General features: G+C 43.3%; 1 protein-coding gene across 1 annotated transcript in view; it reads right to left on the bottom strand.

Annotated features, from left to right (window-relative positions):
- Positions 1-12,365, bottom strand: part of PHF12 (PHD finger protein 12) — a 689,998-nt gene that overhangs the window by 240,684 nt on the left and 436,949 nt on the right. Inside the window, exon 6 of the mRNA XM_069615300.1 lies at positions 2,023-2,155. Within this exon, the coding sequence (XP_069471401.1) occupies positions 2,023-2,155 (133 nt within the window). The remainder of the gene's footprint in view (positions 1-2,022; positions 2,156-12,365) is intronic.

Below are 12,365 nucleotides of genomic sequence, written 5' to 3'. Positions count from 1 at the left end.
AGTTATCTGGTTGAAAAAAATAAATCTGAGGGATTTTGGGTACACTACACGTCACAATAGGGATAGTGTTACAGACACACCTATGCCGACGTCCTCTTTCTGTACCCGAAAGACAAGATGCAATACTTTGCGGTTACCACTGGATGTCGGACCATAAGCCCAGCATGTGATTCTAAGCAGATTAACAAGCTTCAAAAATATATATACCTCTACATTTCAGACTACTTATTAAAGAAATCTCAGCACATCCAGTACCCAGATACAAAACTGCTACCGAGACTGGACAGGAGACCAAATCGCACCAAATCTAAGATCGCTCCACTGATTAACAGTCAAGGAAAGAAAACATTTCAAAGCCGCCTGCAACATCCTGCATCAGATTTCTGGTGAATCCGCAAGGGAAGATTATCCCTATACAAGATCCAGCAACAACATATTCATTACAATTTATAGATATGTCAGAAAATGAGAGAGGATCCACCTTCTTGGCTTTTCAACAAAACTAACCAAGGCATAACTGTTGAGATACACCTCCACATGTTGCCACTGAATCCAAGGCAACACACTGCCTTCTTCACAAGAGAGGGTGCCTATAAGCTTCGATCCAGATGGGCTCAGGACAGATCAACCATTCTGCACACAATGAAACCCTAATGGAATCAATTACAGGACTACCTACCTGCCCTACAACTCGACAAGAGGCCGAAACGCTACCACCCAAACGTCACAGGATCTCACATTGCAGGGCAAAGTGCTGCCATAACTACATTGCCCAGAGACCATCTTCTTAGAACCAGGACACGTGAGGAGTCACAAGGCAGCTCTCCTGGACCCACTGGAAGAGCTATCCCTTTGTAATATTGCACACTAGCATTTTACTTCTAGATGCCTACTGATTCCGCTCATACTTCTCCCACTGATTTTGCGCAATGGAATGTGCTCCAAAAGGCCGAACTGTAACCTCACACCCTGCCATCCCACTGATTTGCTTCTCAATGCCAGACTACGATTTTGCCAAATGGGGATTGCACTGTGTTGTCCTACTGGGCCTGTCCTCATGGTGAGGTGCTATAGGTGATTCCACTATCATTACACCCCTGGAGAGAGTTAATACCACTATTGGCCAGGTTCCACAAGGCGGCCCCACTCCAGTACGTCTTCCATGGTATTCACACAGTGATTAGATAATTATAATTGGTCTTTTATAACGTGCTTAATTCCAGAGATTGGTTTCTAAGCACAAGATCGGGATTCGAACCCGTGTTTAGCTGCGTTGTCTTTCGTCCAATTAGGTGAACCACACATGGCAATTGAACAGCCCTCTCTAAAGACATCAAACATCCAAATGCTACACCTCTCCTAAAAATCTGCACATCGCATTCCTGAGCTAATGTATCCTTGCACCATGGGACCAAGAGGTTCAGCTCTGGACACAGATACCTCAATGCACTCGACAAGACACCACCTACAGAGAGACCTGTACATGTTCCACGGGTACTTTCAGTCTGCACCAGTCAATAAAACAGCCAAGCCATCTGCATTCTTCACACCAACAAGAGTCCTACCTCTTTTTTCATGTACTGCCAACGTGCCAAGAGACCATGCAAATGGCAGCAGAGCAGGCTAGAAAACCAATTAACACATCACAGAATTCTTAAAGGGAGCTTTGCATGTGTTGAGATGACTGTTCTTTTTAAGCGATGTTACTTTTCTTGGTGGTATATTTAGGGTTCTGGAGCAGTCTTCGCCACAGCCTAGTAAAACGAAAGTCCTTTCAGAGGAAGAAAAGGTTAGCTGCACCTTTTACCTTCTGGAGGCGCTAGGAATGCATTCACTCTACATCTTGCCCATTAGTCCTCTCTGCATACACTATCATCAAGGGAATTCCAACATCTTGATGGCAGCACACTGAACAATAAACTGGTTTGTTTCACAGTACCACATGTCATCCAAATGGGAACAAAGATATTCAACTCTTCTTAGTCCCCACAACCCATTCACCCTCCCTCAGGTAGACCTTACCACAACATGTTCGATGTGGTTAGGACACATCCAGCGGCCAGTCGGCATGGCAGTGAGAGGGGGCTCCAAGCAGTCCATGTGGAAGAGAAGGGGACAGTAATCGCATTGCACTAGTGGGGCCACCCGGCAGCTCCTACAAGGAAGAAAAAAATGGTGTGATTCCAGTACTTTATCAATGTCCAGAAGCAAACAATGCCTTCATGGCTGGCAACCACTTATTAAGTAGTCAATACACCAAGTGGTAGAGAGCCTAGAACTTAAAAAGAAAAGACATTTACCAGTCAAGATGCACACTGAAGATTAAAAATGAGGTAACCATGCACAGCCTCCTGTCAAACACTGTTGGCAAGGGACAGTGTTGCAGTGTACAGAAAGAAAGGAGGCAACACAGCATGTCAGATGCACAATGGTTGTATTGCCAGATTTGTGGCAAAAAGGAATGTCACAAGATAAACAGTGTGCCATTTTACAGAATTCAACAAATCATGGTGCTAGATATGCAGCCCTAGTGACGAGTGGTGTGCCAGTCACATGCACTCTCCAAAAACAAGCACATCTCAACAACAATAAATATGCAGTGCAACTACTACCAACAAACAGGAAATAATGAACAGAGATCATCCTTTTTCCACCGAGACAACTCTATTTATATGTTCCGAACAGTGGCAATAGCAAAGCACAGCCACGGGACAGATCCCTACTATCACTGACTAATTTGAAGACAAGCCTTAAAAAGCCTTAAAAAAATAAAAATGATTAAATCCAACGAATAAAACAATTCCTCTACCATACTGTTGTAAAAAACGAAACTATGACTATACGTCAATCTCTTGTGGGCCTCTCCTAAATGGCACAGCTCTTCTAAGGAATGGTATAGGGGACAAAGAAACAGCTAGTGAGTTAACCTAGAATAAGTAAAAGCAGGGCAACTGTTAGGTCGGTTTTAAAATTGGAATTAAGATTTTAGTTCTGAATATTTCTTACAAAAGAATATTTGAAGGCATTTTCGGATACATAAAAAGAGAGGGGACACAAAGAATCCATCACTCAGCGTTGTCTAGCCATCAGTGTTAATGTTGAGGCAGTTAGACATGAGTCTGGTGAGCAGACACCTATCGTACAAAGGAGGACTCAAGAGTTTGATACCTTTGAGTCACTGTCGCCTTCGATATAGCTGCAAGGGCAAGATTAAGCGCTTAGTCAGCTCAGCACCTCTTATGAAAGCTTATGTTCATGAGCTAGATCAGATATGATCCTCAAATGGATAGCTTTAGTAAGGCGGTTTGGTTGTATCACCAGATCTAGTGCATGCACTAGATTTCGATTTAGTTCATACCTCAGCCAGGGGATCTTGGGGCTTTAATTATAATTGAATGAATTGTCCAATAACAGGTCAGACAATTTGGCTCTTATTCATTAATGTGCATATGAATAATGAAACTCGATACCCTGATCTGACAGAAAAGTTAATCCAATTTCAGAATGTGAAGCAAATGTGGGAGCGAACTGCAAAAAAACGAATAATCTCTTACAGAATTTATTTTGCATTCGTTTGAGCTTGCCCACATTGTTGTGGCCCTGGCCGTTTCGATATAAAGCCACTAATTTCACTTTAGCTTCATGTGCACGCACGATGCAAGTAAACGGTTGAATTTCAAATGCAAAGCAGATGGTCTCCAAAAGCTTGCAACATTCCGATAGCTTCCTTCTCTAAATCACTTAACTTTTCAGAGAAGTGTATGTCTTGATAATCCCTTATGTTAACTTTCTCAATCATTGTACCACCAGACTAAAAACCCACATCCAACTTCCTTGCCCAAATATTGAAATCAGCTCATACTTGTAAAGTTTACACTTCAACCCAAGCTCATTAATATAATCTTTGTATACATCTGTTAAAATGGATTTTCATAACTAGCCATAATGAACGATCACTCTTGGACTGGAAGGGGCACGAACACATAAATGCATTAACTACTAATCCCGGGTTCTACGAGGCACCTTATTTAGTGAACAGGTAATTGCAGCATAGGCCTAACCAAACGCTATCTAGGTACTGTAGAGTGAGCAATAAGGTAGACTTCTGAAGATATGGGGGTGGTTTAACAGAACAGTTACACACACAAACCAAACCACTAAAAACAAGCAACAGTACAAAATTATACTAACTTATAAAGCCTATAACTAAGTAGGTTAAGTAAAAGTCTAGCAATTATCACTAAAACACATACACATGTGCACACCTGGTAATCTCAAAGTGAGATCACCTATACCTTACAATAAATTCAGTACAAGCAGTTCAAAATAATTAAGCCAAAATGTGTTAAGTGCAGGAAAAATTGAATTTGGGTGAATTGTCCATATCCGAAATGAATGAGGAAGAAATAATTCAGTATTTCCTCCTGCAGCTATTTCGGATAACCCGATCCCACCCACCCCCTTACTTACTCGACGGTGGAAGTCTCCGCTGTGTGCCGCTGACTCGCCATGTCCCTGCGATCACTGATCGGGAACCAATGCCACAGGGTACTTTGATTTTTTTTCTCCACTTTATGCAAAAGTGTGCGGGTGACACCCCCGCAACCTCTGCTGACATAGTGAACAAAGGTGCTGGGGACACCCCCGCAGCCCACGCTCCCACTTTTCACTATAATCCCACTGAATGGGGCATTTGGATGAATTTTTTGGCATTCCAAATTTTCGTTTGGCCGAAATTCAACCAAATGTCCCATTCACTCTTTTATATTCGGTCTTTATGGGTCTTCCCAGAAAAATGCACGTAAAACCTAAGCCATATACTCTGCATTTCAGTTATAAGACCCATATAGCTCCAGCAGTCCTTCCGTACCAGTTAAGTAGGCCTAGTTCTCCAGGGTAAATGTTCCAGGTAAATACCTTAGTATGGAGCAGAATGTCTTGAAAGACCCCCAGTGCAAACTTTGGTAATGCCAAAAGGTTGAGTACAGATGCAGAATAAAGCTCTTTGGGAGTTCCAAAGTTAAGGGTGCAGAGGTACTTTGCCAATCCCACTACTCTAGGTGTCAGTGTAGAAGGGGGGAGGGGGTGCTGGTTCAAGTCGTTTGTTTGAACAACTGCTGCACTCCTTACTGGCCTCTGGAATGCACAATTCCTCTGCAACACTTCTAACTACATCACTGACCACCAACTCGTATCACCCTCAACTTTCACTTCTTGCTATCAATGAAAGCGGGATATCCCCTCATGACACTGCTATTCTAGCAGCGCTCCACACTGAGTGCTACCTTCTCCCATGACTGTTGGGAACAGCAGCAGGTTCCTTATGAATAAGACCTGCAACACGGTCCCTGTACCCCACTATTCAACTGCTGCCTCTTACTACCCTCACTGTTCTTGCTCTCCATCGACCCCTGTTTGTCTCAACTCCTCCCCTGATCCGACTTCTCCTTGAGTGGCTTCCTACCGACATCCCCACTGTCATGCTGGGGGACTAACATTCCCAAGCACTCTGCAGCTACCTTCCTTGAATTTAAATATCTATTTGAGGAGCCTACCCACTCTGGTGTGAACTCTTGCCCTTGTATTTCTCTCCAGTTCACTTTGCTCCTCCAACCTCTGCATTGACCCCTCTCCATTTGGTCACTCCATTGTTATCTTTAATATCGCAGTCCTTCTACACCTCATCTCCCCTCTTCAATGGCTAAAAGGAAATTCAAGCAGGACTCTTGCCCCTTACCTTGATGCAAGGAACTGTCTTTTTGCCCTATTCGGGCTTCATCCACGGACCATGCTTTCTCAGACTTTCACTATGCACATATGACTCCATCTGACAAACGCTATCCTGCTCCGATATTCACACCTTCCTGTACCCGGCCTGAGCCTGGGATCACCTCTGAAATTCAGATCCACAAAACAAACGTGAGCCAAGACGTACAACGCTGGCAAAAATTACAGACATCTTCCCTACTCCTAGCCAATAAATATTCCCTTGCTGCCCTAACCTCTGCCAAATCCCCCCATTTCAAAAACCTAATCTCCTCCCGTTAAAATCACACCCGCAAACTTCGCCTACCGCCAACTTTTGCTCACACGTCTTAAGCCAGTATCCATCGCTTCCTCCCTTTTTGCTAAGGCTTTGCACATTATTCCTTTAAAATAAACGTGTGACTCTCATAGCACTCCCTCTCCCTCCCCTCCCCTACCATAGCCTCTTCTATGCTCAACTACTTCTGTGCTACATCTCCCATTGAATTACCACCCATCCTCTGCAGTGCCAACCCATCTTGTGCTCCCAAGTGACCATTTTGCTCCCCAACTGGTCAAAGACTTAGTCTCAATCACATGCCCCCATCTCTCATAGTTCTTTAACCTCTTCCACCCGCTGGACTCTGTCCTACCTCCTTCGAATCTGAAATGGTCTTACCCCGACTGAAGAAACTCTTTGCTAACCTTAAGGTCCAGGAAACGGTCAGAGTATCTTCACCATTATTCAAACGTCCTTGAGCAAGTGGTCTTTGACCAGATCACCAAGTACCTTGAGGATGTAGCCTTGGAGATCCATTTCAATCTGGCTTCCTCTTCAATGCTCACCACTTCAAACCCTATATGCTCATCCTTTTGGACCTTTCTAACGATTGACCACTCCCTCTCTCCTCCTCACTCTCCAGTACATTGTGTTTCACAAATCTGCTCTTGCTTGGAAGGTCGATCGTTCAAAATCTCTTTGAGCTTGTAAACCTCCGACACCCACCCAGCTCCCACAAAGGATCGGACTGCATGCTCTTCACCTTCTATACCTCTGCCCTAGGAAGGCCCATCTCCTCCTTTGGCTTTCACCACCACCTTTCTGCGGATGAGACATATCGTTTTCTCCTTTCCCTCCTTCACCCCAACAAGCTCAGAACAAACCACTACAATTCATCACTGGATGGCTTTCCACTGCCCCATGTTCAACTCTTAAAAAACAGAAGTCCTCTTTCTTCCAGTTTTTTAGCGCTTCAATTCCCTCTGCCAACTCCTTTACGCCTGACCCTGCTCCTTTTACCCAAGGCTCAAAATCTTGGGGCTTTCTGATACCAATCTATCACTGAATAATGGATCACTCCCTCTGCTACTTGCATTAAACTCAGCATTCAGAAAATTCCTCCTTTTCTTACTAACCACTCTACAAAAACTCTAAGCTCCACTTTTACGCTCAACAAACTAGACTACAGCTCAAGCCTACTCCTGGGTCTTTCACTGTACTCCTTCCTCCCTTGAGACAAAGTGCTCAAGTTTGCTACCTACACTCTCTACAACCTACCCAAATCCTCCCCCACTTCTACCTACCGACCGACTGACATGCTGGTTGGTTCTCTATGCACAACTGTCCTCTTTTCAGGTTTCTTCTCTTAGTCTACAAAGCTATCAACGGTCTTGCTAATCAGTATCCGATTATCTTACAGTTTACTTACCATCTTGTTCCTTCCGATCCTCAACTGCACTCCACTTCACCGTACCGTAACCTCAGTGTCTCCTCTCGCTAGCGCTCTTTCTCCCAATACTCTCCACTCCACTGGAACCCGCTGCCCATAACAATCAAAGCCAGCCCAACTGTGGATCTCATCAAAGCTCGGCTTATATTTCAGACCTGGCTCCCCCCGCCCTCTCCTCAATCTTCCGTACCCGACTCCATCACTGCCTCTGGTGATGCGTAATGTCATTTTGTACATTTAATTGGTCGTACTTTTTAGTTTGGAGCACTTGCCCCCTTAGGTTAATGTTATCTTTGTAAGTTACCAGTTTTCTTATATACATTTTGTTTCCGACCCTGTGCATGTCTTAATTTGTTACACCCTTCTAAACTGGCTCACTACTTGTTATCATTATGCCACTGTACACAGGTACCCTTCGTAGGAATGCTTCTGCCAACCGTAAATGTGTTATTGCAAGCCATTTGATTGAAATGGACATCCGTGTTCGTCAAATAAATACAAATAAATGTAGTCCTCTTTAGGTGTCTCAGCATTAACCTAGTTTGCAGAGCATCCAAACAAATACTAAATGCTTCTTTTGTGTCTACACAGAGAGTAGCTGAAGATCGCTTACAAATTCCCAACCACTTCCTTGTCTCTTTGACAAATGGAGTTTCATACCCATATTGTGGTCAGCACCCCTCATCTGGCTGGTGTGGGTTCAAATCTCTGCTTCCATATTTGCTTGGCTGATGTTCAGCCCTCTGCTCACATCTCCTGCATGACTTTGTCTGCCAACAAAATAATGGCTCTAGTTCCTTCAGAGCCTCCGTTTCATGCCAGATTGAATGCGGTGTATGTACATTTAGGTGGCTAATGTAATATTCCAGTGTAGGTAGCTGCATTGTTTTTTTTTTAATTACAGGAGCTCCCCAGACACTTTGCTGTAATGTGTGGTCCAGGCCATTGTTTTCTATCATTGCCGTGTTAAATAGCTCATCCGTAATTTGCCTTACGCAATACAAAACTTTCCCTCTAGCAAACGGGATATTATCTACGTCATATTTGTTGAACAATGTCTACACTTTCCATCTTGTTCCAATTGCTTGAGTTTAGAGACGGGAATATTTTAAAAGGGATTCTCCTAAATTCAAAATGTGGTCCAATGTAAAATGACCCTAAGCACGTCACCTTTTCAATGTGAATGTCCAAATCGGACATCAAAAATAGTATATGCATCTAATATATTCAAGAGGCAAGCTCTTTCTAATGGCAATAGTAACGTTATTCATGTTTGCAGTGAATGCATAAAGCTCCATGAAGCTGAATGTAGGCGCTCTAGTCAAGTTACACTTGTCTGCAATTAATGCACAAGCTCAAAGCTCCATGAAGGTGGTAAGTATATGAACCCTATTGTTCAGACTGGGTCAAGCCAATCTGTTCATTTGCAATGCGTACTGTGTGTCTAGTATGCTGTACGCAATTCTAACCACACAGGTATTCCGTATACCTCCAGCTGATCAAATGCAGAATGTAGGGGTTTCAAGACTAATTTTAACTGCAAAAATAGACTCATTCATGTCATCTCCTTTTACAACAAGCAGTAACAGCTTTATTAAGATAGCACACAAGTTAAGCACACGTCTCAGACATGAGTCGGCATTGAATTTTCACGTTCGAATCCTGGCACGGCTGACACAGCTCTCCATCCTTGCAAGGTTGAACAATTGGGTAGTATTAAACTGGGCGAGAATACCAACAACTGTTAAAAGCAAAAGAAATCCAGCATGATGTGCAATATAAAACCGTGATCTGTTACCCTTCACAGAAATGAAATACATGACCAGTTCCATTCTAGAAATTATTTCCTGGTTGATTGTTTCTATGACTCATCCTTAGGATGTTCAGGAAATCTTGGGGATTTTGAATCATACTGGAAAGTTAATTAGTCGATTAGGGTGCAGGACTTTCCCTCTCATCAGGTAACGTAGGCCATAGCCAGACCAATTGGATGTGGGATTTCGGCAAAAGAAAGCTATAACAAACAAATACCATCAAGTCGAGTTAAAGCTGTTCTATATCTATATGCTTTTACCATCAACATTTTGCTGTGGTGATAAAATTGCATACAATCCCACATTACATACATCTTTACCAAAGGATTAGCAAAGGATTTTACAATCAAATACGCTTTGCGTTGAATGCAGTTGCTAACACATTGATTTCTGGAGTCACACTGAAGACAAAATTGACGATTTAAGCTTTTAGGCCCCTGCCTCTCTGGCTACACAAGGTCATAATGCCTGTAAGCCCAAATGGATACCCAAGCAAAAGCGTTAAAGGTTGGGAAACATTAGGACACGCTGTACCCCAAGGAGGAGGGCTATAAAGCTATTGGTACTGTGGGACAGGTTGCATGTGCCACAGCGGTCTGGTGGAGCTGAAGGTGGGGGGGATAAGAGCTGGGCGATATGGACCAACAGTCATATCAATATATTTGGGCTGAACGGCAACAAACCAAATATGGTCAATTCCAATTGAAATAAATTCAGTCATGTTGCTTATGGGGAAGAATGTAACTTGATTACTATGGCTACATGAAATTAATTATAAAATTCTAGTGATATGTGGATGCATTCATTATCACATATTATGGTGAAAAGGGATCTCTTTATAGTCTATTGGCGTAAAGCATTTTATCAAATGTTTACCTTTGAGTGCTACTACTGTCCAAAAGGTTGCATATTTAGTTGTTCCTGGCATAGTGTGAGTATCTGTTCTGGACAATCAATAGAGTTAATTACATTTGTGTTGTGAGGATATCGATACGGGGTAATAACATTGTGAGAAATGATTACGCAACAAATCTGACAGCTATTTAATATAAGATTACATTTAAATTCCTCTGAGAGTCCCCCAAAAAGATGCACTTTGTTACTTTTTCAGCTGTGTATGTTTGCACGGATTAAAGAGGGTTCCCCCTAACAAATCAGTATATAAAATGATCCTAAGGTTTCATGGCTGTCCAAAACTTTGAATTAAGATCGTAAAAATAATAGTTTTCCTAGGAAACTATTACCAATTGCCCCGCTTACCTTACAGTTCCATAACGGTCTCCTGTCTGTAGTGTGTTTGCGGGATGGCGAGAAGCGCTGCCTTGTCTACGTTATATGACGTTAACAGTAGAAACAAATGGTGGGGAAATAATATGCAAGGGCACGTTTCTTACCTGTAACTCCAGTTCTGCAGCATTGGTATCTTTCATAGATTCACATGCTTTGAATATTCCTGGTTGTCAGGCTGGGAATCCTTGGTTACACACTTCATAGTTTTACTTAAAAGTAAAAAAAATGTTTTTAAGAATCTGGTGTATTTTGTAGTGTATCCCCCTTCATGTGTGCTTTTGGTCCCGTTGAGTAGTAAGCCCCTTCACTAAAGGCCATGTTCAGATTCTAACAGCCAAATGCTGAACCTCCTTTAACACATGAGAATAGGTCTTAACCATATGGGAGGACGGGTGGGCATGTGAATCTAGATGCCAATACTGGACAACTGGAGCTACAGGTAAGAAATATACTCCTTCTCCAGCACTGGATCTTTCATAGATTCACATGCATTGAATAGAATGCATAGCAGTACTATAATTACGGTGGATTACACCCAGTAAAGGCCTACCTTATTGGAACAGGTGCTGTAGGACGGCTCTAACCATTCTTGCTTCTGCAGCGTGTTACCCTTCCAGGCAGACGCTGCTATGGCCCTTGTAGAATGGGCCTGGGCTTTGCGCATCAATGGTCTATTTGCGTTTGCATGACAGAGGGAGATCACCAATGAGATCCAGCTGGATATTCCCTATTTGGGGATCGCCTTTCCTTTATTAGAAGGGCCAAAAGCCGCAAATAGTTGCATCGAGTAAATCGCAATCTCTGCCAGTGACATGACATTTTGGAAGAAGGTAGGTAGTATGATGGTCGAGTTCATGCGGAACTCTGTAGGGACTTAAGGTATGAAGCGGATATTGGTTTTCAGCACCACTTTATCCCTTCTGAAACACAAAGTAAGGTTCGTTCACTGCAGGTGCTTGTATCTCAGACACTTCTGGATGAGGTCATAGCCACCAAAAACACCACTTTCCAAGACAGGTATTTTATATTTGCTGTGGCAAAGGGTTCAGGTGTGCACTCAGAAGACCTGCCAGAACTGTGTTCAGGCTGCACAGAGGCACAGATTTCATGGGGAGAGGAAACAAACCCCTTAAGAAATGTTTAATGGTGCCTTGTGTCTCCTCGTGTTGTACCTAGCTATGGTAGTCAGATGAGGCCTGATCGAGGGATGGGAGAGGCTCCCTTGAGCTAAGAACAGGAGGTATGAAAGGAGCTGCTCTGTAAGCATCAGAGTGGCTGTAGGCTTTGTTGTGCATACATAAGCAGAATCTACCGGTTGGTCAAGAACTTCATTACTTTCTTATCCAGCATCCAAGTGCCCAAATTCTGAGAAGTCAAGAGCCATGCTGATCACTTCAGTGACTGTGGGTCGTAGTGCAGTATCCGCCCCCTGGTCTTGGGACACCAAGCCGGGGGTTACCTATAGCCAGATTGGGCTGTCTTCCGACAATTGAGGTCGGAATACCACTGATGCCGTGGCCATGCAGGTGCCATTAGAATTGTGCGGCATGGATATGTTATAATCTGCACCACCCTGTGGATCACTGGACTGTCTGCCACAGTTCCGTTTGCCCTGGGAGGTGGTACACCAGAAGAGTTATGTGGTTGGGGATTATGCAGTGCCAAAATTTGTTGAGCTTTCCAGGACAGAGTTTTGGATCTCATTCCCCCTTTCTTCCTGATGTCATACTTTGCAGTTGTGTCGTCTATAAGGACTCGCACAGTTGATTCCCGCAATACCGGCAGG

This window comes from Ambystoma mexicanum, chromosome 9, assembly GCF_040938575.1.
Source record: "Ambystoma mexicanum isolate Mex_15411 chromosome 9, UKY_AmexF1_1, whole genome shotgun sequence".
NCBI lineage: Eukaryota > Metazoa > Chordata > Amphibia > Caudata > Ambystomatidae > Ambystoma > Ambystoma mexicanum.
The sequence above is the reverse complement of the archived record's forward strand: the minus strand, read 5'-3'. Positions and strand labels throughout refer to the sequence as shown.